The sequence below is a fragment of the Schistocerca cancellata genome, chromosome 5 (assembly GCF_023864275.1).
Source record: "Schistocerca cancellata isolate TAMUIC-IGC-003103 chromosome 5, iqSchCanc2.1, whole genome shotgun sequence".
NCBI lineage: Eukaryota > Metazoa > Arthropoda > Insecta > Orthoptera > Acrididae > Schistocerca > Schistocerca cancellata.
In genome coordinates, this window is record NC_064630.1 from 201,017,775 (window position 1) to 201,044,937 (window position 27,163).

Sequence of the window (27,163 nt, forward strand, 5' to 3'; positions counted from 1 at the left end):
CAACATTTATCAAGCGAGCCTGTCGTAGCCACAGAGACATTCTCTTTAGCGTCTCATAACATAGTTTAACTGCAGAACTAGCTATGTTGCACTTGCACTGAAGGGCAATTTTGTAGACAACTACAGTATTACATTTAAGTAAAAAAATACCTTTCAAGGAAAGACAACCGAGCGACACCTCTGCCACACTGTATCGAAGGTCTAATTTCTTTTTTTGTGTACACATAATTGTACATGCACATCCATACTCTGCAAACCGAGGTCAAGTGCGTGGCAGTGAACATGTCTTATTGTACCAGTTGTAACGGTGTTTCCCCTTCCTTTCAGGTAAGGAGAGCGGGAGAAACAACTGGTTATATGCCTCTGCGCGTTTTGTAATTAGTCTAATGTTGTCCACACAATCCACATTGGAGCGATAAATAGGGAGTTGTTGTGTATCCTTAAAGTCATCATTTAAAGCCAGTTCTTGAAGCTTTGTAAGTAGCTTTTCTCTAGGTGAATCTTCAAGTACAAAAGGCGTTCAAAAAGTTTTGCACAGTCGTCTAATTTTTTTTATTTTTTTGGAGGAGAATGTAATTTTTTGTGAACATACTTGGAACATTTAGCTATGAGTTGATATACAAAAGTATTTTCTTTTATTTACAGGTGAGCCATAGTGGACCGTGAAGTAGATGTCAGGTTGCGATAACGGTCGGTAATGGAATTCCTCTTCAAGACCGGCGATGACTCTGCCACATCGATTCACAGGAACTTACTTTCTGTTTATGGAGAGGACACAGTGGATCGCAGCAGTATCCACTGGTAGTTGCAGAGGTTTAAAGAAGGTGATTTCTCTCTACTGGACAATACACGATGCGGTGGACCATCGACGGCAGTGAGTGATGTGAATAAGGAGACCATTGATCAAATCGTCCAAAATGACAGATGTGTGCCGACACGACAGCTTGCTGAAATGACTCGTTTATCATTGGGTAGTGTGGTATCACTGGTACAGTCACTAGGATACAGAAAAAAACATGTTGGGTGCCTAGATTATTGACAAGAGAAATGAAAACGATGAGGAAGAGTGTGTGCGAGGGTCTCATAAAGACCTTTACTAAAGAGTGGAAACAGTGTTTTCACGGCGTCATTACCCAGGATGAAACACGGTTGTTTTTGTCCGAACCTGAGAGCAAATCCCAGTCCATGGAGTGGCGCGATCCAGGTTCCCTCGGAAGAAGAAACCAAGCCTTTCAGCAGACCGAAAGCTGATGGCCTCCTCCTTCTGGGATCAGTGTGGTGTCACTTTCATTTACTTTGGAACCTGGGTCCACAATTAATTGAGACCGTCACTGTTTGTCACTGGACAAGCTGCGACGTGCCATCAAGACCCACAGACCACAGCTTCAGGGTCAGCTCATCAGACTACACCATGACAATGCCAAACCCCATACAGCCCTAATGACGCAGGAGAAAATCAGGAAAATGGGTTGGAAAATTGTTCCCCATCCTCCCTACAGTCTGGACTTGGCTCCGTCTGATCTTTTCCTCTTTGGTCGTCTGAAGGCCCACCTGCGCAACTAAAACATCTGACAGTGAGAAAGACATTATTTCCTGTGTCAACGCCGGCCGTAGTGGCCGAGCGGTTCTAGGGGCTACAGTCTGGAACCGCGCGAACGCTACGGCCGCAGGTTCGAATCCTGCTTCGGGCATGGATGTGTGTGATGTCCTTAGGTTAGTTAGGTTTATGTAGTTCTAAGTTCTAGAGGACTGATGACCTCAGAAGTTAAGTCCCATGGTCCTCAGAGCCATTTTTTAACCTGTGTCAACAATGGTGTAAAAGTCAATCCCCAGAATTTGACCAAAGTGCATTTGCATCATGGAAAGAACGTTGGAGCAGATGCGTCACAGTCGATGGAGATTACATTGAGTACGCTCAATGTACAGCTAAATGTTCCAAGTATGTTCACAAAAAATTTCATCCTTCTCCTGCAAAAATTAAAAAAATAGAGACGATTGTGCAATACTTTTTGAACGCCCTTTGTATCTGCCAATTCAGTTATTTCAACATCGCAGTGACACTGATACGCAGGTCAAACAAACATGTCATCATTCGTGCTGCCCTTCTCTGTATTCGTTCAATATCACCGTTTAATCCGGTTTGGTGTGAGTCCCACAGACCTGAGTAATATTGTAACATGGGTTAGATGAGTGTTTTTTGAGCAATCGCCTTCGTGGACTGACTGCATTTCCCCAGTTGTTGTTGTTGTGGTCTTCAGCCCTGAGACTGGTTTGATGCAGCTCTCCATGCTACTCTATCCTGTGCAAGCTTCTTCTTCTCACAATACGTACTGCAGCCTACATCCTTCTGAATCTGTTTAGTGTATTCATCTCTTGGTCTCCCTCTACGATTTTTACCCTCCGTGCTGCCCTCCAATACTAAATTGGTGATCCCTTGATGCCTCAAAACATGTCCTACCAACCGATCCCTTCTTCTAGTCAAGTTGTGCCACAAACTCTTCTCCCCAATCCTATTCAATACTTCCTCATTAGTTATGTGATCTACCCATCTAATCTTCAGCATTCTTCTGTAGCACCACATTTCAAAGGCTTCTATTCTCTTCTTGTCCAAACTATTTATCGTTCATGTTTCACTTCCATACATGGCTGCACTCCACACAAATACTTTCAGAAACGACTTCCTGACATTTGAATTTATACTCGATGTTAGCAAATTTCTCTTCTTCAGAAACGTTTTCCTTGCCATTGCCAGTCTACATTTTATATCCTCTCTACTTCGACCATCATCAGTTACTTTGCTCCCCAAATAGCAAAACTCCTTTACTACTTTAAGTGTCTCATATCCTAAACTAATCAGAATCAGCCGACTTAATTCGACTACTTTCCATTATCCTCGTTTTGCTTTTGTTGATGTTCATCTTATATCCTCGTTTCAAGACACTGTCCATTCCATTCAACTGCTCTTCCAAGTCCTTTGCTGTCTCTGACAGTATTACAATGTCATCGGCGAACCTTAAAGTTTTTATTTCTTCTCCATGGATTTTAATACCTACTCCGAATTTTTCTTTTGTTTCCTTTACTGCTTGCTCAATATACAGATTGAATAAGATCAGGTAGAGGCTACAACCCTGTCTCACTCCCTTCCCAACCACTGCTTCCCTTTCATGTCCCTCGACTCTTATAACTGCCAGCTGGTTTCCATACAAATTGTAAATAGCCTTTCGTTCCCTGTATTTTACCTCTGCCACCTTCAGAATTTGAAAGAGATTATTCCAGTCAACATTGTCAAAAGCTTTCTCCAAGTCTACAAATGCTAGAAACGTAGGTTGCCTTTTCTTAATCTAGCTTCTAAGATAAGTCGTAGGGTCAGTATTGCCTCACGTGTTCCCATATTTCTACGGAATCCAAACTGATCTTCCCCGAGGTCGGCTTCTACTAGTTTTTCCAATCGTCTGTACAGAATTCGCGTTAGTATTTTGCAGCCGTGACTTATTAAACTGATAGTTCGGTAATTTTCACATCTATCAACGCCTGCTTTCTTTGGGATTGGAATTATTATATACTTCTTGAAGTCTGAGGGTATTTCGCCCGTCTCATACATTTTGCTCACCAGATGGTACAGTTTTGTCAGGACTGGCTCTCCCAAGGCTGTCAGTAGTTCTAATGGAATGTTGTCTACTCCCGGGGCCTTGTTTCCACTTAGGTCTTTCAGTGCTCTATCAAATTCTTCACGCAGTATCATATCTCCCATTTCATCTTCATCTACATCCTCTTCCATTTCCATAATATTTTCCTCAAGATCATCGCCCTTGTATAGTCCCTCTATATACTCCTTCCACCTTTCTGCTTTCCCTTCTTTGCTTATAACTGGGTTTCCATCTGAGCCCTTGATATTCATACAAGTGGTTCTCTTTTCTCCAAAGGACTCTTTAATTTTCCTGTGGGCAGTGTCTATCTTACCCCTAGTGAGGTACGCCTCTACATTCTTACATTTGTTCTCTAGCCATCACTGCTTAGCAATTTTGCACTTCCTGTCGATATCATTTTTGAGACGTTTGTATTCCTTTCTGCCTGCTTCATTTACTGCATTTTTATATTTTCTCCTTTCATCACTTAAATTCAGTATTTCTTCTGTCACCCAAGGATTTCTACTAGCCCTCGTCTTTTTACCTACTTGATCCTCTGCTGCCTTCACCACTTTATCCCTCAAAGCTATCCAGTCTTCTTCTACTGTACTTCTTTCCCCCATTCTAGTCAATTGTTCCTTGATGCTCTTCCTGAAACTCTCTACAACCTCTGGTTCTTTCAGTTTATTCAGGTCCCATCTCCTCAAATTCCCACCTTTTTGCAGTTTCTTCAGTTTTAATCTACAGTTCATAACCAATAGATTGTGGTCAGAGTCCACATCTGCCCCTGGAAATGTCTTACAATTTAAAACCTGGTTCCTAAATCTCTGTCTTACCATTATATAATCTATCTGAAACCTGTCAGTATCTCCAGGCTTCTTCCATGTATACAACCTCCTTTTATGATTCTTGAACCAAGTGTTAGCTATGATTAAGTTGTGCTCTGTGCAAAATTCTATCAGGCGACATCCTCTTTCGTTTCTTAGCCCCAATCCGTATTCACCTACTACGTTTCCTTCTCTTCCTTTTCCTACTATCGAATTCCAGTCACCCATGACTATTAAATTTTCGTCTCCCTTCACTATCTGAATAATTTCTTTTATCTCATCATACATTTCTTCAGTTTCTTCGTCATCTGCAGAGCTAGTTGGCATATAGACTTGTACTACTGTTGTAGGCGTGGGCTTCGTGTCTATCTTGGCCACAATAATGCGTTCACTATGTTGTTTGTAGTAGCTTACCCGAACTCCTATTTTTTTATTCATTATTAAACCTACTCCTGCATTACCCCTATTTTATTTTGTATTTATAACCCTGTATTTACCTGACCAAAAGTCTTGTTCCTCCTGCCGCCGAACTTCGCTAATTCCCACTATATCTAACTTTAGCCTATCCATTTCCCTTTTTAAATTTTCTAATCTACTACCCGATTAAGGGATCTGACATTCCACGGTCCGATCCGTAGAACGACAGTTTGCTTTCTCCTGATAACGACGTCCTCCTGAGTAGTCCCCGCCCGGAGATCCGAATGGGGGACTATTTTACCTCCGGAATATTTTACCCAAGAGGGCGCCATCATCATTTATCCATACAGTAAAGCTGCATGCCCTCGGGAAAAATTACGGCCGTAGTTTCCCCTTGCTTTCAGCCGTTCGCAGTACCAGCACAGCAAGGCCGTTTTGGTCAATGTTGCAAGGCCAGGTCAGTCAATCATCCAGACTGTTGCCCCTGCAACTACTGAAAAGGCTGCTGCCCCTCTTCAGGAACCATACGTTTGTCTGGCCTCTCAACAGAGACCTCTCCCTTGTGGTTGCACCTACGGTACGGCTATCTGTGTCGCTGAGTATTCTACTAATAAACCAAACTGCCCTGCCCTGCCCTGCCCTGCCCATGACTAGGTCTGCGTGATCGTTCCATTTCATATCCCTTCAAAATGTTACAACAAGGTATTTGTACGAGTTGGTTGATTCCCACTGACTTGTTAATATCGCAATCGTAGGGTACTACGTTTTTTCGTTTTGTGGAGAGCACAATTTTACATTTCTGAACGTTTAAGGTAAGTTACCAATGTGTGCACCACACTGAAATTTTAGCAATACCTGAATGAATATTTAGGTAGCTTCTTTCGGACAGTACTTCACAATAGATAACTGCGTGATCTGCAAAAATCTGAGATTACTATTAATACTGTCCGCAAGGTTATAAATACCCCTACAATAACATGAAGGGTCTCAAAATGCTTCCTGGGGTACACCCGAAGTTACGTCAACATCTGTTGACGACTCTCCACCCAAGATAGTTTGCTGTATCCTCGCTAGCAAAAACTCCTCAATCAGTCAGAAATTTCATTTGATACCCCATACGATAGTACCTCTGATAGTAAGCACAGGTATGGTATTGAGTCAAATGCTTTTCGGAAATCTAGTAATAGTGCATCTACATGACTGCCATTATTTATGGCTTTCATTGTATCATGTGAGAAAAGTGCAAGTTAGGTTTCACATAGTCGAAGTTTTCAAAATCCTTGATGGTTGGCATGGAGGGCGTCATTCTGTTCGAGAGACCTCATTATGTTTGAGCTCAGAATGTGTTGTAAGATACAACCTATTTACGTGAAGGATCCTGGGCGGTAATTTTGTGGATCACTTCTACTGCCCTTCTTGTTGATGGATGTGATCTATGTTCTCTTCCAATTACTAGGCACAGTTTTTTGTTCGAGAGAGGTAGGACAGATTGTAGGTAACAGAGGGAATAACTCAGCCGCAGTATAATATTTTATAGGGATTCCATCAGACCCTGGGGCATTGTTTAATTTTAACGAATAGATAAACTCTTTACTGGCTGCAAATGCTAAGCACACAATTTCTCTTAAAGCAGGAGATACTGCTTTAATTGCTTTATAAAACAACTGTATGGAATAACATCTTCGGTTGTTAGTGTTAGAAAGAAGCATGGTAATTCGTTTTGACATCAGGCATACCAGTGAGGCTAGGCAATTTTCGTTTCAATGAGACACAAATGGTTCAAATGGCTCTGAGCACTATGAGAGTTAACATCTGAGGTCATCAGTCGCCTAGAACTTAGAACTACTCAAACCTAACTAACCTAAGGACATCTCACACATCCATGCCCGAGGCGGGATACGGACCTGCGCGGTTCCAGACTGAAGCGCCTAGAACTGCTCGGCGGCACCGGCCGGCAATGAGACACAGAATTGGCATATATGAAGTTCGATTTTCTACGCACTGCTTTCCGTTTTGATCACATGGTTGCTTACACACTTGCTGTAACAGATTTCAGATGTTTTAAAATGTAATATACACTGATTTCCAGTATTTAATATTGCACGGTACTGCATTTTACGTAAGACACTGTATGTGTGAAACTTAAATTTTTTGCGGAAATATTTACCATTTTTAACGAGTTTTGTAGCTATATCCCTCCATGCTTTGACCTTCTTCGAAATGTTCTTACAGTATCTGTAAGAGTGTGGTCTAATGACATTCTCGTCCTCCTTGTCCTCCAAACTTGGTGTTCTGGCGATCTTGAATGAAGCTGTAAGTTAACTGGTCCCTACTTTTCACTGTTTACTCAACAGTGTTCACGGAATTGTAATGACCCTGTATTTTCTCTGGTGTTTTCTTTGATTGCTGTTATAGAATATACTGCGCTTTATACCTGTAGTTTTATTCTACTTGAGTATCTGACTCTGTGTTAAGTGAGTGCGTGAGTGTGGTACTGGAAAATAGTACCCCCAAACTTAGGCACGCTTTTAGTGTGTTTCAGTGTCACGAGTGTGCGGTTAACTTGCTTGTTTTGGTCTTAATGGATTCAGTCACCGAACTGGCGCGTCTTGAATGGGGCACCGATGCGAGACCCCTCCGCAGAGCAGCTGCACGCCTCTGAAAGTTAGTTATTTTTAAAGTATAAACTGTATCTCCTGTTCTCTTGTAGGTTTTTATTCGGCTGGGGAGCCGGGCTAGCTTTAAAAACTCAAGTTCGCCTTGAGTAAATTCTAATAGTTACTTGCTTAAAACTGTGCAGAGTGTATCTTGAAACTTGGAACTGTTGCTATAAATGTAATAAATTATAATGGTATACACTCACGCTTTAGAACTGTTCACTTGTTTCCTTGAGCGCCACCACTAAACGGCCAACGCGCCGATTTAATATAAAAATTAGAACTGTTTCTCTATTTACAATTTAGGTGTGGCATGTACTGAGACTTTAGAATTATTCACTTGTTTTCTTAAGCGGCTATTAGCAGAAACTGCCTTCCGAACTGACCGGCCACTGCATCGAACTAATCTAAAGATTACAACTCTTGCTGTAATTGTAAATTACGTGTGGCATGCTCCGAGACTTTGGCAGGTTTCATTTGTTTCTGATTTGGCTACATTCAGTTAGTCGACCCTGGGTCGAATTTACTTCGAAACTCGTGCTACCATGCTGTTTAAAATATAACTGCGTTTATTTCCTCAGTGTCTAAGAGCGTGCTTGTTTCAATTTGATCTTACCTTAATTTGCTATTGAACCGATCGGCCCCCGAGCCGGGCGTAACTTGAAAGCTTAGCCTCCCCTTTGAAAATTAATTGGCCACTGTGCCGTACCTTTTGAATTATTGCCTCTTGCCTCTTACATTCTACAGCCGATCTTTGGCCAGGAGTTTGGCAGTTCTCTAACTGTTGCTCTGTATATAAAACAAGAAAAAAAGAAAGAAAACAAAACAAAAAGTTGTTAAACATTTTATGACCTTGAAATTACAGCCGCGCGGTCAGGGCATCCTGTCACGGTTCCCGCGGCTCCCCCCGTCGGAGGTTCGAATCCTCCCTCGGGCATGGATGTGTGTGTTGTCCTTAGTGTAAGTTCGTTTGAGTTGGATTAAGTAGTGTGTAAGCTTAGGGACCGATGACCTCAGCAGTTTGGTCCCATAAGATCTTACCACAAATTTCCAAAAATTGAAATTACATTGAATCTGCTGTTAAGGCGAGTTTACTTTTAAATCTAAATCTGGTTTCTTTTCGGTAAATGTATAGCGGCCCATGGTGCCGTAGCTTTGTTAAAAATTTGTACATTGCAGTTACCCTTTAAACGATTTTTGCTTTTTTATAATCAATCGGCCACCGAATCGAATTTAACCTCAAATCTAAAAGTATCACTTGGCTGTAATTTATTGGGGCACTGTGCCTACTTTTCCAAGTATTATTACTTAAAACCTACAGCTGGCGTTGGTCAAAGATTTTGTATTTCTCTAACTGATATTTCATTTAATTTCTTTAATGGGGCCTTGCGGTCGGAAATTTCAGTATTTAACATGGTACTAGTACCGATTCTCTTTGGTATTTGTCTTTGTTATCTTTATATATAAATCCTCGATAACTTTAAACTGTATGCCTGATATGGCAATTTTACTGCATAAATAGCGAAAATATAGTAAGCGAGAAACGTTTTTCTTTTCATAATTTTGGTAAAGATTTGAAATTACGTGTAAAATTTGTTTAACTCACTAAGCGCACTCATTCTCAGATATTGGATGAATATAGTCTGGCGCTTCGTGAGCTGCACTCTCCCCCCTCCAACCACGACCCCTTTGACAGGAATGTGGTTATTACCCCTACAGTGACTCATTCCGGACCGTAAGTGATTGGCGCACCATGTCTAAGTGGAATCAGTCCACTGGCTTAGGAGGAAATGTGGAACATACACGTACAGGTATACTTTCCAGTATATATGTGATCAAAAAGTCAGTATAAATTTGAAGACTTAATAAATCACGGAATAATGTAGATAGAGAGGTAAAAATTGACACACATGTTTGGAATGACATGGGTTTTTATTAGGATGGCGCTCCACCCCATATTGCTAGACGCGTGAAAGATCTCTTGTGCGCATCGTTTAGTGATGATCGTGTGCTCCGCCGCCACTTTCGTCATGCTTGGCCTCCCAGGTCCCCAGACCTCAGTCCGTGCGATTATTGGCTTAGGGGTTACCTGGAGTCGCAAGTGTATCGTGATCGACCGACATCTCTAGGGATGCTGAAAGACAACATCCGACGCCAGTACCTCACCATAACTCCGGACATGCTTTACAGTGCTGTTCACAACATTATTCCTCGACTACAGCTATTGATGAGGAATGATTGTGGATATATTGAGCATTTCCTGTAAAGAACATCATCCTTGCTTTGTCTTACTTTGTTATGCTAATTATTGCTATTCTGATCAGATGAAGCGCCATCTGTCGGACATTTTTTGAACTTTTGTATTTTTTTGGTTCTAATAAAACCCCATGTCATTCCAAGCATGTGTGTCAATTTGTACCTCTCTATCTACATTATTCCGTGATTTATTCAGTTTTCAAATTTATACTGACTTTTTGATCACGTGGTATATATATATATATATATATATATATATATATATATATATATATATAGGGTGGTCAGAAAATGTGTGAAATGCTTGTAGGGATGTTACAGGGCAGGTTGTACTGAGACATAAATGTTAAGAAACAAATTCGATAAGATGCTCCGTTTCCGAGTTATTTAGCGTAGAATTTAGCCAATCGGGGCGTCGCGCGCTCACATTCAAGCGGCCTGCCAGGGGCGGCGTTGCCCAACGAGTGCTTTGACTCGTTAGCTGAAACTTGAATTTACGCGCGCGACGATCTGATTGGTTAACTTCAATGCTAAATAACTCGGAAACGGCGCAACGTATCGAATTTCTTTCTTAACATTTACGTCTCGCGCGCATTTTTATAATACGTGGGGTTTTCACGTGTTTTTGTTATGTGCGGCGTCCCGTATGACAGTCTTGGCTAGAGGCGCTCAATGGTTTATACCAGGGGTCTCCAAACTACGGCCCGCGGGCGAAACCGGCCCGTGAAGGCCGGCAAACCGGCCCGCGTTAGCTGGCCGGTCAACCCTGGTATCCGGCCCGCCAAATATTTGAGGAGGTACCTATACTGGCAACAATTGAGTTTCGAGGCCTATCGCGACCAATACAGCGCAACATTGTCGGAGCTCTATGTTTACAAAGCGGAAGGTCATGGTTAAACTTGTGGCTATCCACAATAAACAGACAGACCATTCTCCGTGCGATAGCGAAAAAAAAAGGAACGGTTAACAGACTAGTTGGGCGAAAACATTTTAAGTAAAAAAATTCTTTGCATTTTATTCCACTCACGAGTCTGGTGCAAGTCTTTCAAATGGACGGCACTTTGGCGACTAGCCTTAGTAATCAATCATTATGGAAGATGCTTCTTAAGCAAGGTTTCACTTTCTTTTGATTACGTTGTAAAATACATACAGGATGTGTAGTGACATACTTTTTTGTCGGTGAAATTCGCCAGAATAAAATACGCCATAGTTTCGTTCAGGTACGTCCACCAATCAAAATTATGTAATTAAATAAAAATCGTAGTTCGTTTCAGTGCTAGCTATTCCCACATACAATCTTAGATTTTTGCGAGTTCATCTTTCATTTAGCCTTACATTACGGTGATCATGGTGTGCTAGGGTGCTTTAATCCCACTGGGTAGATCTTGGCCCTCATGACTTCGTGGAGGAGTCAATGTGGCCCGCGGACTAAAAAGATTGGAGACCCCCGGTTTATACAAAGGTTTCAGCTAACTTGCAGTGTTCTACGTTGCGCCCGGACTATAATGGGAGTCGGCCCACGGACGTGTTAGTCCGTTGCTACGCGACGACGTCTCCGGCGGAAAGCAAGCGTGGGGCAAAATTTTTTCCGTTGAAGAATGTAAATTAGGTTGTGGTGAAAAGGAAAAAGAAAGTGTGCGAGCCTGCGATGACAGAGCGCGCTCGCCATGTTCCGGCGCTGGAAGTGGTTCCGGCGGCGCCGGAGGTCCGCGTCCGCGCAGCGCACCGCCGTCTCGGCGCTGCGGGACGACCGCATCGTCCGCGAGGCGCTCGACGACTACGTGCGCGACGCCTTCTCGCCGGCGTCGGCGTCGGGGTTGGCGTCGAGGACGCGCTGCTCGGTGCGGCGCCTGCCGCTGGAGGCGGCGCCCAAGGGGGTGGCCCGCTGGCACCTGGACGAAGAGCTGCTCTACTCCGCCCGGCGGCGCTCCTACACCGTGCTCTACCTCAGGAAGTCGCCCACCGACCTCAAACCGAAGGCTGCCCAACCGGACCCCGAAAGCGGTGTGCCCAGTCAGCAAGAGCCTGCCGCGGCCGTTATCTGCGACTGCACCGACTACTCCAGTTGTCCCCACGCGTCCTCCAGCAGATGGATCGGCACCGAGCAGGTGACGACTGGAGAGCCGGGGACGAGTGGAGAGCAGGCGAACAGTCGAAAGCGGAAGGTCGATGCGGCGAGCCAAACGCCGCCGCCGCGGAAACGTTTCTCTCCCTGCTGGCGGAAACGCAAAGAGAGGAGTGACGAGTCTCGCGTCGCCGACGAGCAGGTGACGGCAGAAGAGCAGAAGGACGAAGAGGCAACCCCAGGGCCGCCGCCGCGAAAACGCTTGTCTCCTTGGAGGCGATTTCACAAACAGAGGTCCAGCTCCGAGGAGGAATCCCGTCGCGCCAAGAGGATTGACACCAAGGAGGCGGCGATCCAAGTGGACAGGTCGGCGTTTCTCATTTCCAAAAGCTCACAGACCAGCACTCCGAGGCCGCACGTCGTACTACACGAACCCACCGAAGAACCGATTGCCGGTACAGCCGCAAAAGTGGCGGATCCCTCCGAGAGCCCGCAAGTGGAGGCGGATACGCAAACAGACGAGCAGCCCGCTCAGCAGACGGTGGTGAGGGTGCTGCCCGGCCCCTCCGGGCTGCCGACCATCGTCATAGAGAGCACGGGCAACTGGGACGCCTTACAGAGTAGCTCGCAGACGAGCGACGTCGCGGTGCAGGTACGCGCCGAGCAGCTGGTTGCGGCGGCGGGCGAGGCCGCGAGGTTGGGCCGGCCTGCGGAGAGGAAGAGCAGGCTGGCCGTGGACCGGCAGGCGGGCAGGCCGGCCAAGGCGCCGCGGCCCAGGCTGGACATCGCCGCGGCCACCAGGGGCGCCGCCTCCCAGCGGCGGCAGGTGGAGGAGGCGCGCCACGACGGCAGCCGCAGCCCCGGCTCCATGCGCTGGTCCGAGTGGGACGACAAGCAGTCCCCGTGGGCGGCGGCCGAGAAGTACACCATACGCGACACCAACGAAGAGTCCCCCGTCACCAATGGCAGGTCAGACTACTTTTCACCTGCTTACGATTAGTAAAGGTACACATTTTGTTTTGCCGTACAATCGATGCGCTGATTTAAAGTTCTCTCTCTTTCTGTGTGAGCCACCAGTGTTTACGCCCAATGGACAATATTATCTTATGTAAATTTGTTTTCTTATTTACTTCGTTTGCTACTTCTATTTTTCTTACGAACTACATACTGGCTGGTTATAATTAAAGCCTTTCTGGTTGGTACTAATGTGCAAGATTCACTCTCTCCTTTTGGTTGTCGAACTTGCTGGGAGCTGCTTCGCCGATCTTCTCTCAGGAGAACAGGTGGCGATATTCAGCTCAGCTTCTTCTCCGAAGAATAGATGCTACTCTCGAGGAATTTTCTATACTTTAAAATAACTCGATACACTCGAGTCTGCTTTGAACACTGTATTTTCATAACACATAGCAGTTTTTATACACTAAACATTTCTCGTAAGATCGACACCTTCCGGACCGACAGACTCTATTACATTTGTCTTTCCATACCTACAATTTATAAATCTCTCCAAGCTTAACAAGATAACAGTCCCGACTTTTCTGGCAGTAAGTGCGAGAACGAATAAAAGTCTTTTCTTTCAACAACCTTCAAATGTTTGTACCAACAGTGTTTTTTAATTTCACAGAGTACGATGCGTTTACTCCATGGGCAGTACGTGTAACTTCTGAAACGGGCTCTTTGACTACCTGCTCGCATCGATCGCCCGTCCGATACACGTCCGTCCTTCACACACAAAATTGTGGGGCAGTAGACGTAGTTCTATTTTAACACCTTTATCTCTAAGATAACGTGTGTTCGAGACGGTGAAAATACAAGTGTCCCTAGAATTTTCTCCGAAATTCTCGAGGCACTACACCTTTCCAACCACATTCTTCCTCTTCTTGTTTAATCCACTGGTGTTTTTTGCCATAGCTACTGTCCATTCGAAGAACACGGCCATTTTCTCGACATAGTGTAAATAAATCGGTGAAACTGAAACTCTCATTGCTATCCCACTTGTCATTTCTTCCTTCGTCTAACAAAAGTAATACATGTTTCCAGTGGCCCGATGGCGTCCGCTTCTGCGCCGTTCTTCGACAGGAGAATAGCAGTGAGTAAAACGTCAGTTTCTGCTACAAATAATTTCCAAATAGTCGCTCCAAATAGTCGCTTTCAGTATTTTAAAATACTATTTTGTTTTTATGGTACAGTTGTAGCAACAGATACTGCAGTAATAATAGCTTTGCAGGTAGTTGCTGTAATGGTGACGATATGAATATATGTGGTAGTACCAGTAGTAGTAATTTAAGTGGCACGTTGTATTACTACTACTTGTATTGGTGGGAAGTATCTGTGTGGAGCGGGGAGGCGGGGGGGGGGGCGGAGGGACGGAGGAGAGGAAAGCTCTAGAGGAAGACAAAGAGATGAATAAACAAAGTAGATTCAAATGGATGTACGTTGCATTTCTTTTCGGAGATGAGGCTTTTACATGACGTAGGATGGAAATTACATCAAACCAGTCTTCACACTGGAGACCACAACAACACACGGTATACCTACAAGAATTCACCAGTGTGTTCCTATGATCGGACGTATATCTGTGTTTCCTTTTGCCTGCTTCGTTCGCTGCATTTTAATATTTGCTCCTTTCGTCAATTAAATTCAGTATCTCCAGTAATATCCAAAAATTTCTTTTAGGCCTTGTCTTTTCACCTAATTCATCTCTCAAAGCTACCCATTCATCTTCTACTCTATTTCTTTTTCTGTTTCAATCAATCGTTGACTAATGCTCCATCTGAAACTCTCAACAACTTCCCGTTCTTTCAAATAATCCAGATCCCATATCCTTAATTCCCTACTTTGTTTCAATTTCTCCAGGTTTAATCTACTTCTCATAGCAAAAATTATGGTCAGAGTCCATATTTGCCCCTGAAAATGTCTTACAGTTTAAAATCTGCTTCCGAAATATTTGTCTTGCCGTAATACAATCAGTTTAAAACCTTTATGTGTCTCTATGTCTCTTCCAGGTGTACAGCCTTCTGATTCTTAAACCAAATGTTAGTGATGATTAAATTATCCTCTACGAAAAATTCTACTAGGCGGCTCTCTCTTTCATTCCTTTCTCCCAACCCATATCCTCATACTATTTTTCCTACAGCTCGTTTTCCTACAATCGAATTCCATTCCCAATTACAATTAAATTTTCCTCTTCCTTAACTAACAGAATAATTTATATTATCTCATCATACATTGTCTGTGTCTCTTCATTATCTGCAGTGCTAGATGGCAATAAAAACTAGTACTACTGGCTTTGGTGTTGGCTCCATGCCTATCTTGGCTGCAATGATGCGTTCACTATGCTGATCACAGTAACGCGTTTCTACTTTCTTATTCATTATCAGAATGATTATTATTAGTCTTTCGTCACCCCTATTTGATTCTTTTATTTAAACTGACGGAAAGAAATCCACCAAGAAGGAGTTGTTGGAGATAAACGAAAGTTGGTAGGCGTGTTTCTACATTTGAAAGGTGAAGTCTGTTCAAATTTCGGGCCAGTTGCGTAAGAGTGGTGCTAGTAATGCCAGTATGAGGATGCATATCATGTTTGCTTTAAATACGCGCTGTAACGGTCGTGAGCGTCATTTATATTTGAGATTGGACGTAGTGAGTGGATGCGTCAAGAATGCCTTTACGGCGACAAAGACGACATTATCAGCATACCACTGAGTTTGAACAAGATCGTGTAACAGAGCTGTTAGAAGCTAGATGTTCCTTCCGCAGAAAGACTTGGCAAGAATGTAGCCACTCTACAGCTGCTGGCAGCGATGATGACGGGAAGGTACGGTCGCAAGTTGACAGGGCTCCGGATGGACAAGTGACACTACCAAGACGAAGTCCGTCGTTTTCGGCATAAATCTGTGGCACGTCATACTGCGTCTACAACAGTTGGTGCCACACTTACGCAGCGAAGTGTTACAAATCGGTTAGCTCAAGGACAGCTCCCAGCCGTTTGCCCTGTAGCGTGTGTTCCATTGACTCCAAACCTCCGTCGTTTGCAACTTCACCGGTGTCATGCGAGAGCCGAATGGAGGGTGGAGGGGAGATCTATTGTGTTTTCTCGTAGAAGCCAGTTCTGCCTCGGAGCCAGTGATGGCTCTGTGTTGGTTAAGAGGAGGCCAGGTGAGCACCTGCAACCATCATGTCTGCGGCCTAGACACACTGGACTCTCAACTGGAATTATGATCTGGGGGGAGGTTTCGTATGACAGGAGGACTGTCGTGGTTATTCCACGTACGCTGGCTGCAAATTTGTGCGTCAGTCTGGTGATACGACCTGTTGTATTGCCGTTCATGAACAGCATTCCAAAGAGTATTCTCCAACAGGATATCGCTCGCCCGCATACCGCTGTTGTAGCCCATTATGCTCTACCGTGTCGACAGGTTTAATCCTTCATGCTGCACAGAGGGGTCGACAGTAATTTTATCTTGGAACTCTTCCATTTGGTCCGTGTTTGCATAGAAAAACAACAATACTACTTATTTACTCCCCAAACTAGTTTCAGCGACAAGTATCGCCATCATCAGTGGAGTTCCAAAATCTTATTTATTGTACGTTACGGCATGTTTTTTTAAAATTATTGTCTCTGTTTGCGGCATATTTTCTGTGCTTTCTCTGTGTCTAGAATTAGCCGGATGCCGTCCAACGAACTTCCAGATGACATGACGTACGCTGAGAAAAACGGCAACAGAAAAAGCATAGAAAATATGCCGCTAACAGCGACAACAATTCTTAGAAACATGCCGTAACGTGCAATAAATAAGATTTAAAGAAGCAGCTCATGATGGCGATATTTGTTGCTGAAACTAGTTTGGGGAATAAATACGTAAACAAATAACAAAGTGTTTTGCATCGAGGCGGACTCACAATTCCCATATTGTTGAGGGTCGACAGGTTGCCTTGCTCTGACCGATCACAATATCTGTCACCATTCGAGCACGAATGAGACGCCATCAGGCGGCAACTCCAGCGTCATAAAAATGGTTCAAATGGCTCTCAGCACTATGGGACTTAACATCTATGGTCATCAGTCCCATAGAACTTAGAACTACTTAAACCTAACTAACCTAAGGACATCACACAACACCCAGCCATCACGAGGCAGAGAAAATCCCTGACCCCGCCGGGAATCGAACCCAGCGTCATACACAAACAGCATTAACAGTCCCCATACTGACCGATCAAGTCCAACAGGCATTGAACTTCATCCCAAAAACTGAAATCCAGCACCTGCACAACAAAATGCATACACATCTTAATGCTTGCATTCAACATTCTGGCTGTTACAAGACTTACTGACGTACCAGCATTTCAAATTTGCAGTGAATTTTCTCGTGCCTACGTTAACCTGTGATCTTCCAACATTAATCATTAAATACGTTTCCTGGACAAATGTATTCCCGAAATTTCATTGCTCTACATTAATTACTTCTTGCTGTCGGAGTTTTTTTTTTTTCACCAGTGTATAACCCTGCACTTACGTGACCAGAAGTCTTGTTCCCCCCAGCACCGAACTTCAGTAATTTCCAATGTGTCTAACTTCAATCTATCCAGTTCCCTTTTTAAATTTTCTAATCTACTTACTGAGCTAAGAGGTCTAACAATGCATGCTCTTACACATAGAATGCAAGTTTCGTTTTGATGACGATATCTTCCTGAACAGTCCCTGGCAGGACATCTGAACGTGTGACTATTTTACTGCTGGAATATTTTACTGAACAGGGTGCCATCATCATTTAATCATACAGCAGAGCTGTATGCCCTAAAGATAAATAACGGCCGTAGTTTCCCATCTTTTCAGCCGTTCACAACACCAACACAGCAAGGCCACGTTGGCTAATGTTACAAGGCCAGAACAGTCATCTAGAGTGTTGCCCCAGGAACTACTGAAAAGGCTGCTGTCGCTCTTCAGGAGGCACACTTGTGTCTGGCCTCCCAAAAGACATCCTTATGTTGTGGGTACCCTACGGTACTGCTATCCGTGTCGTTCAGGTCTGAAAGCCACCCGACCTCGACAAGGTCCGTGGTTCATGGGATCAGAACTCTTGACAAGCGTTGTTGGAAGAATGATATTCTGCACGTGAAAAGTTATTTTACGAGGGGGCGTTCAGTAAGTAATGCAACACTTTTTGTTTAGTTTTATTCAGGATTCCAAAACACCATATTATTCCCCACACTTTTGTCTACAACATAATCTGCGTTCAATGCTACGATCTTACGCCACCATACTAGAAGAGCCTGTAAGACCGCATGGTACCACTGTACTGGTCGACGCCGGAGCCAACATCTTCTGCTTCAGTAACCTTCCCATCAACCACATACTGTTTCCCGCGGACTTCATCATTCTTTGGGTCAACAGATGGTTTTTATGGCCTTCTGTTACGAGGCGAGGAAGCCAGCGGGGACACACCTTAAGAGTACCACAACTGGTGGACGAGTCTGTCAGCACTACTAACAGAGATACCCAGTTGTGCAGCGAGGTGTTTCATTGTGATCCGTCGATCACCTCGAATGAGAGTGTCCGCACGTCCCAACTTTGCAAGAATCACAGCTGTGTGCGGCCAGCCGGCAGGTGAGAAGTCAGACAGGTTTGAGCAATCTTGTTGCGCTGATGACAAAAAAATGGCTCTGAGCACTATGGGACTTAACTTCTGAGGTCATCAGTCCCCTATAACTTAGAACTACTTAAACCTAACTAACCTAAGTACATCACACACATCCATGCCCGAAGCAGGATTCGAACCTGCGACCGTAGCGGTCACGCGGTTCCAGACCGTAGCGCCTAGAACCGCTCGGCCACCCCGGCCGGCCGTTGATGACAAAAGACTCACCAACGACTCACCATGCTTATGTTCATTTAAGGTCTCTGTAGACATGCTGCAAGAGCTTATGAGTATCTGCGATGCTCTGGACTTTGCCCAAGGCTGCTTGGAACACATCTCCGTTACAGACGCCATTGATCGAGGAAAAAAGTATTGCATTACTTATCGAACGCTCCTCGTATTTCTTTTCGGTACAATCACGCTAAAAAGCAGTTATCCCCATCAGCTACAGCTGTCGCAGCCATATTCAGAAAACATATCTGAAGATAGCGTGTGTATGGCCGAAACGGGCGACACCTACGTAACACTCTTAAAACATCACCCCCCACGCAACAGGTCCCACAACTTGCATTCTATACCTAGGAACATAAAGGCAGGAATTTTCATTGGCAGAACACTTCTGCAAAGTGCTTCTTCCTGACGTTTTTTTGTTAAGTTTCTAACAGGTGGTGGAAGAAACTTGCCGCTGTGAGAAACTAACTTGCCCTTACGTCAGCCTGGTAGGTTCCAACGACAGGTGGTTTGGGGAAAGGTCAACCCATCAGCTCCGGGCTGAACCAAACAAAGTGTGCGTCTTTGTGACAGAGCTCCTGGGAAGCAGCACGAGTGGCGCTTTCGTTGCAGGAGGAGAGGCAGTACCCCTCACAAGCGGGCGGCACGGAGAGCCTGGTACTGAGGGAGCTGCCTGCCATTTCCGCCGCGAACCGCGAGGCGGCGGCGGCGGCGGCGGCGGCGGCGGAAGCTGTGCCGGCGGGAGCCGCCAGCCCCGTCTCCAGGCGGGGCTCGCGCGTCCAGCGCCGCCGCTCCAGGGCCGTTCGCTCGCCCTCGCCCACTCCGGCGTCCACGTCCACACCGGCGCCGCCCACGCCTCCGGCCTCGGCCCTGGTACCTTCGGGGCAGCACCACCGCAATGTCAAGAGGCACGACTGCCTGGGCCAGCACCAGGATCCCCACGACAGCGGCTCCTGATCTCTCCTCCACCCCACCCCATATGTTTTCTTCTGTCTGTATAGCTACCACGCTCTTGCTATTAATACCGTGAAAATTCTCATGCTCCTCAATGGCGATCTTATCATCAGTTTTACAGCCTCAGTTTTCCTCAGTCACTAACACGATTATTTCTGATTTCTTGGTACTTGGTCCAACACTGCGACTAAAAATACGAGAAGTACTCATGAAGTTTTAATTATAACCTCGAAAAAAGTAAGTTACGTGGTTTTTTTTAGTGACCGCAATCGAGGTACACACTGAAATCCCCGCTTCACAACGCCCAAGCACGCAGCTGGAGGAGCCGCAAGAAAAGGTGTGATTCATATCCAATTTATCACTGGGCTGTTCTACATTTTTATGGCTTCTCGATGGCGTCTGCCACGGTACTGTGGTCTGTGAACTTCAATGTGTATCAGAACTGCATGCGTACCGTAGGTCTCTAGAAGAGCGTAGCGTTCCAAAGGATTGGAAAAGGGCACAGGTCATCCCCGTTTTCAAGAAGGGACTCGAACAGATGTGCAGAACTATAGACCTATTCTCTAACGTGAATCATTTGTGGAATTTTGGAACACGTATTATGTTCGAGTATAATGACTTTTCTGGAGACTAGAAATCTACTCTGTAGGAATCAGCATGGGTTTCGAAAAAGACGATCGTGTGAAACCCAGCTCGCACTATTCGTCCACGAGACTCAGAGGGCCATACACACGGGTTCCCAAGTATATGCCGTGTTTCTTGACTTCCGCAAAGCGTTCGATACAGTTCGCCACAGTCGTTTAATGAACAAAGTAAGAGCATATGGACTATCACACCAACTGTGTGATTGGATTGAAGAGTTCCTAGATAACAGAACGCAGCATGTCATTCTCAATGGAGTGAAGTCTTCCGAAGTAAGAGTGATTTCAGGTGTGCCGCAGGGGAGTGTCTTAGGGCCGTTGCTATTCACAATATACGTAAATGACCTTGTGGATAACATCGGAAGTTCACTGGGGCTTTTGGCGGATGATGCTGTAGTGTATCGAGAGGTTGTAACAATGGAAAATTGTACTGAAATGCAGGAGGATCTGCAACGAATTGACGGATGGTGCAGGGAATGGCAATTGAATCTCAAAGTAGACAATTGTAATGTGCTGCGAATACACAGAAAGAAAAATCCCTTATCATTTTGCTACAATATAGCTGGTCAGCAGCTGGAAGCAGTTAATTCCATAAATTATCTGGGAGTACGCATTAGGAGTGATTTAAAATGGAATGATCATATAAAGTTGATCGTCGGTTAAGCAGATGCCAGACTAAGATTCATTGGAAGAATCCTAAAGAAATACAATTTGAAAACAAAGAAAGTAGGTTACATTACACTTGTTCGCCCACTGCTTGAATATTGCTCAGCAGTGTGGGATCCGTACCAGATAGGGTTGATAGAAGAGGTAGAGAAGTTCCAACGGAGAGCAGCGCGATTCGTTACCGGGTAACTTAATAATCGCGAAAGCGTTATGGAGATGATAGATAAACTCCAGTGGAAGACTCTGCAGGAGACACGCTCTGTAGCTCGGTACGGGCTTTTGCTGAAGTTTCGAGAACATACATTCACCGAGGAGTCAAGCAGTATATTGCTCGCTCCTACGTATATCTCGCGAAGAGACCATGAGCATAAAATCAGAGAAATTAGAGCCCACACAGAGGCATACCGACAATCTTTCTTTCCACGAACAATACGAGACTGGAATAGAAGGGAGAACCGATAGATTTACTCAAAGTACCCTCCGCCACACACCGTCAGGTGGCTTGCGGAGTATGGATGTAGATGTAGATGTAACTGTAAAGGAAACAAAATAATAATTACGTAACTTTGCTTTTCGAGGTGACAATTAAAACTTTATCAGTAACACGCTGTTCGGCTAACAGTCATTCGCGTTCCACTTCTTTTATATTTCAAGCATCTTCAGCGTGCTCTGAAAATAGTTTTTTACTGTTTGTATAAATTACACTGCCTGACAAGAAGCGATATACCCAGAAGACATTTTCGGACCTCAAGGTAACTTCGTACACGTATACATAATCGGCGGGTATGTAAATCACTGGAACTGTCATTCACTGCGACAGAGCACCTACCAGATTCATTAGCGTTTTTCGTATTTTTTATTGTTACCAGACCAGTAGGGTACACAAAGGGCCTGAACAGTGCCAAATGTTGAATATTCACTTGTGGAGTATGTGGAGATGCTGTGCACTCGGACGAGACAGCATTATCAGCACCTGGCAGAGTTGAAAAACGGGCCTAATTGTTTGTCTCCATTTCGCCGGCTGGTCGAACCGTGCATACACTCCTTCTCAAGGTTGCGGGCGACCATGTTGACCACCACATGGGAGGATCGCTGCAGTGCGCACCAAGGACATCGTAACTAATCCCTTCACGTCTGCGCTTGTCATCCAACAAGTGATGGACTCTTTGCAAGATTCTGCGTCATCCTGCAACATTGGTCGGAGACTAGCAGCAGTCGGACTAGGCAATTACTGTTCCAGGCTGCCGTTATCGTGGTAACGTACACAGCTGCGTTCGGAGAGGTGCCATGGCTGGGAAGTGTTGACAACTGACGAATGGCGTCGTTTTGCATTCAACGATGGATCGCGCTTCTGCACTACCCTGGATGATTCTCGTCTGCCAATATAGCTGCCATCTGGGGGAGAGGTTCCACTCTTCAAATGTTTTGGAGAGGCACAGCGGTGTTGCTCCTTGCGCCATGGCGTGGTGAGCCATTGAGTATGACGGCTGATGGTGATTGACGGAACTCCCGACTACACAACGGCACGTTGCGGACATCCCTGCGTCCTCATATGTTACCTTTCATGAGGCAGAATCGTTGTGCCATTTTTCAACGGGAAAACGCTGATAGAATTAGGGAGAAAAGAAATTTATCATATAAGATGACTAGAAGAAGGGATCAATTGAGAGGACACATTGAGACATCGAGGAATCAGGGTATTGGAGGGAAGTGTATGTATGGGGGGGGGGGGGGGGGGGAGCTCGAAAGACGAGAGAAGGGAGGGGACAGGCAATTGCAGAGGAGGCTACGAGAGGAGTACGGTAAGTAGTTCCAAATGAAAAACTATTATCGGAACACTACGGCTTTGTTTTTCGTACTCGTTAGCGTAAAAATTACATGTTTATATATTTTTAGCCAGCTGCCATTCATCAAACCAACTAGAAATTTCGTCTAAGTCATCTTGTGTAACCCTATAGTCGCTAATCTTCGACACCTTCCCGTACACCACAGCGTCATCAGCAAACAATAATAGCCATCCTATCACACTTTCCTGGGGCAATCCTGGCGATACCCTTCTCTCTGATGAAAACTCGCCGTCGAGGACAATATACTCGGTTCTGTTATTTCAGAAGTCTTCGAGTGATTCAGCTATCTGGAAACCTATTACGTATGCTTGTAACTTCGTTACCAGTTCGCAGTGGGATACTGTGCAAATGCCTTACGGAAATCTAGGAATATGGAATCTGCCTATTGATTGCCCTTCAAGCGTAGCTCTCAGTACATCACGTGGGAAAAGAGCAAGCAGAGTTTCACACGAGCGATGCCCATAATCTTCTCTCAGAATTTCGAACATCTAGCACCATTTTAAACAGTCGAACGCCTTTCCTGGTCGACAAATCCTATGACAGTGTCTCGAGTTTTCTTCAGTCTTGCTTGCGTTATCGACCACAACGGCAGGACTTCGTCTCTGGTGCCTTTACCTCTCCTAAACGCGAACTGATTGCCAAATTTTAATCTAATGTGGTGAAATAGATAGGAGAAAAGAGAACAGGAGCAGCCCAGGTCGGAATTCGCATGCTGGCAGTGGCCGGCCATGCCTCGTATTTGGGAGTCGGTCGACTGCGTTGTGTATGCTCGGCGTGGCGCATCTCCGCAGTGGCCCTCGCCTCGCCTCGCCTCGCCTCGCCCCGCCGCAACAGCAAAAACGGCGGCCGCAGGCCTGGCCGCCAGTTACTAAATAACCCAAGCCCAGCCGCGCAGGGCACCACCAGCAGTGGCAGCAGCAGCAGCAGCGGCAGCCAGTGGCCAGTGGCAGGGGCCGCTTCTTGCCCTGACGCCTTCTGCAGCCGCTGCGAGGGGCCCACACGCCGCATCCTCCGTCTCGTCGCCACCACCACCACCACCACCACCATCATCATCCAGCAGCTGTGTCCCTTGTCTGACTCGTAGGTGGCCACGTTCTACGCCAGGACTTTTCAGGAGACTGCTCGCTTTACAAGTGACAACTTGCAATAAAATGCGGTGAGCAGTGAGTGAGTGGTATACAGCCCCGGGCAAGTACTTACGTTTGTGCAGCTCGCACGCAAGTTTTAATAACATCTGTAAACGATTTTAGTGGCTTACGGGCTTGGTTTAGAGTCCGAAATACATGAATAATTACAAGTGCTTTGGCGAAGATATCACAGAAAGACTTTTTAAAGTTGTAGGAAAGTCCTTGTAGGGTTTGGAACTAAGAGTGACCACTCACCAAAAAGCAGAAGCGGTGAGTTGTCGATAGGGACAGACAAAAGAAAGAAAACTTGTTTCCTTTCAGAGCTATCCTTCGATAAGCTTAGAATAAAACAAAATAAAATGCGCACGGGCCTGTGCATGCGAGCGCGCACGCGTACACACACACACACACACACACACACACACACACACACACACACACACACACACACCTAAGCCCCAACACGGTGCCGGCACCATGTGGTGGCACTCGGGCATGGGTGTGTGTGTTTGTCCTTAGGAAAATTTAGGTTAAGTAGTGTGTAAGCTTAGGGACTGATGACCTTAACAGAAGTCCCATAAGATTTCACACACATTTGAACATTTTCTGTGGTATGTGTGTGTGTGTGTGTGTGTGTGTGTGTGTGTGTGTGTGTGTGTGTGTGTTTATTTTACTCTAGCTTGTCAAAGGGTAACTCCGAAAGCTAGCAAGTTTTCCCTCTTTTCTGTAGACGCTACTGCTTTTCGGTGAGTAGTATCCTTTATTCCTAAAGTAATTACAGAAAGACTTTTAGTATAGCATTGTGCAAAACTTTTTTCCGCTCTGCTCCACATATTCAGTTGCCTTGCGCAGTATGTACAGTGCGAGTAGCCTATAAACCTTCGAGTATGTCGTATGTTTGTCGGCTACATTTCCGTGTCACTTTCGACCAAACCAAATGTGTAAAGGCCATCATACGGCGCTTTCTGCATCGTATTTCTATACCGGTTGTAACAATTTTGTAACATCTTTTTATGTTCCATAAATCGGCATCACACTGTTGTAATTTTCAGACCGAAGACTGGTATGATGCAGTTCACACTCCTCTTATCTTTTGCAAGCCTCTCAATCTCCGAGTAATATTGCTGTCAGCCCATGTCGTAGCGCGGAGTGTCCTTGCGGTTTAACGCGCCATGTCACGGATTGCGCGGCCCCTCCCGACTTAGGTTCGAGTCCTCCCTCGGGCATGGGTGTGTGTGTTGTTCATAGTGTAAGTTAGTTTTAAGCAGTGTGTAAGCCTAGGGACCGATGACCTCAGCAGTCTGGTCCCTTAGAAATTCACACACATTTGAACATTTTGAACAACCCATTAGCAATGTCCTGCTTGACACAGTGACGTCGTTCAGATATCTGGACTTGACTATGCAAAGTAATACGAAGTGGAACGAGCGTGTGAGAATTGTGGTGGAGAAGGCGTACCGTCGGCTTCACTTTACTGGGAGAATTCTAGGGAAGTGTAGTTCACCTGTAAAGGACCCCATATCCGACATTGGTGCGACCTATTCTTGAGTACTGCTCGAGTGTTTGGGATCCGTACCAGGTCGGATTATAGGAAGACTTTGATGCAAATGAGAGGCGGTCTGCTAGATTTGTTACCGGCAGCTTTGAACCACACGCAAGTGTTACGGAAATGCATCGGGAACTCAAATGGTAATCCCTGGAAGGAAGGCGAAGTTCTTTCCGAGAAATACTATTGAGAAAAAAAGTGGACCACGAAAGGAAAGGACTAGTAGTAGTACAGAATATCCTCTGCCATGCACTGTACCGAGACTTGCTGAGTATGTACGTAGATGTGGATGTTGCCTGATCCGTAGGGAAAGACGAGTAATTTATAGACAATGATATGGATAATATACACATGCAATATGTACGAGCACCAAGAGGGAACAATCAGGTCGGAAGAACAACAACGAAGTATTCGGATTGAAAACGGTATAAGTTGCGAATGGGTTCTTTCGTACCAGATACCAGTTCTTCAATCAATACATGGAAGACGCAATTTAGGAAGTAAAAGAAAGATTCAAGAGTGGCATTAAAATTCAGTGTGAAGGATATCAATGATATAGGATTCGATGATGACATTGCTATTCTCAGTGAAGGTGAGGTAGGATTACAGAATCTGGTAATGGAATCAACAGTCTAACGAGTACAGAATATGGACGGGGAGTAAACTGTAAAAAGACAAAGCTAATGAGAAATAGCATAAATGAGAATACCACAGGTAATCAGGAATTAGACGAACTTAAGCAGCTCGTGATAATATGTAACTAGCTGTCCTTTGAACTTTTTCCATGTCGTCCGTCAATCTTAACTGGTAAAGATCCAAATCGCGCGGCAATATTACAGAAGAAGGCGGACAAGTATTGTGTAGGCAGTCTCTTTAGTAGATTTGTTACGCTTTCTAAGTGTTTTGCGAATGAAACACAGTCTTTGCTTCACCATCCCTATAACAACTTACATGTGATAGTCCCAGTTTACATTTTACGTAATTGTAATCTCTAGGGATTTAACTGAATCGATCGCCTTTGAATCTGTGCCATTTATCGCGTTACCGTAGTATAACTGAATTTTTTCAACACTCACGTTCCTCGACCTCACAATTTTTATTTTTTGGGTCAATTCCTACTTTTCGCACCAAACGTATATCTTGTCTAAATCGTTTTGCAATTCTTTTGAGCTTTACTTGACTTTGCTGTCCAGTAAACGACATCATCTACAAACAATCTAAGATGGCTGCTCAGATCATTTTCTAAATCGTTTACATGGACTGAGAAGAGTAGAGGGGCCATAAAGCTACCTAGAAGAATCCAATATCACTGTTTCGCTAGTAGACTTGCCTTCGGTTACTACGAACTGTGACCATTCCGACAGGAAATGACGAATCCAGTCGTAAACCTAAGACGCTACTCCAGGGGCAGTGTTCAGTGAGTGGTAGATGAAGAAAATTGTTATTGTGCATTCAGTGACTGACTGAAAAAAACTATATGATACAAAGTTCCGCCGACTGTGAAGTCAGACGTTTTATTCAGTTTTTGAATGCTCGGAAACTGGAACACGCAAAAATGTGCCATAAGCTAAAGGAAGTGAACGATGATACAGTAATGAACGAAAGAAACGTGAGAAAGCTGGGTGAAATGTTCAGCAACAGACGAACACACATGCATAACGAAAG

At 44.9% G+C, this 27,163-nt stretch overlaps 1 protein-coding gene across 1 annotated transcript; it reads left to right on the forward strand.

The window, feature by feature from the left end:
- Positions 1-11,450: 11,450 nt before the first annotated feature.
- Positions 11,451-19,674, forward strand: LOC126188446 (serine/arginine repetitive matrix protein 1-like). The gene is made up of 3 exons (XM_049930050.1): positions 11,451-12,500; positions 12,594-12,817; positions 19,293-19,674. The coding sequence occupies exons 1-3, from the start codon at positions 11,451-11,453 to the stop codon at positions 19,672-19,674; spliced, it is 1,656 nt and encodes a 551-aa protein (XP_049786007.1).
- The last annotated feature ends 7,489 nt before the right edge of the window (positions 19,675-27,163 follow it).

What these genes read in the sequence shown, in the direction of transcription:
- LOC126188446 (XM_049930050.1), top strand. Translation starts at nt 11,451, where the DNA reads ATGTTCCGGCGCTGGAAGTGGTTCCGGCGGCGCCGGAGGTCCGCGTCC. An exon ending in CGAGCGACGTCGCGGTGCAG is followed by an intron (nt 12,501 to 12,593) that starts GTACGCGCCGAG and finishes GTGGACCGGCAG; the next exon opens with GCGGGCAGGCCGGCCAAGGC. An exon ending in TCCCCCGTCACCAATGGCAG is followed by an intron (nt 12,818 to 19,292) that starts GTCAGACTACTT and finishes TTTGTGACAGAG; the next exon opens with CTCCTGGGAAGCAGCACGAG.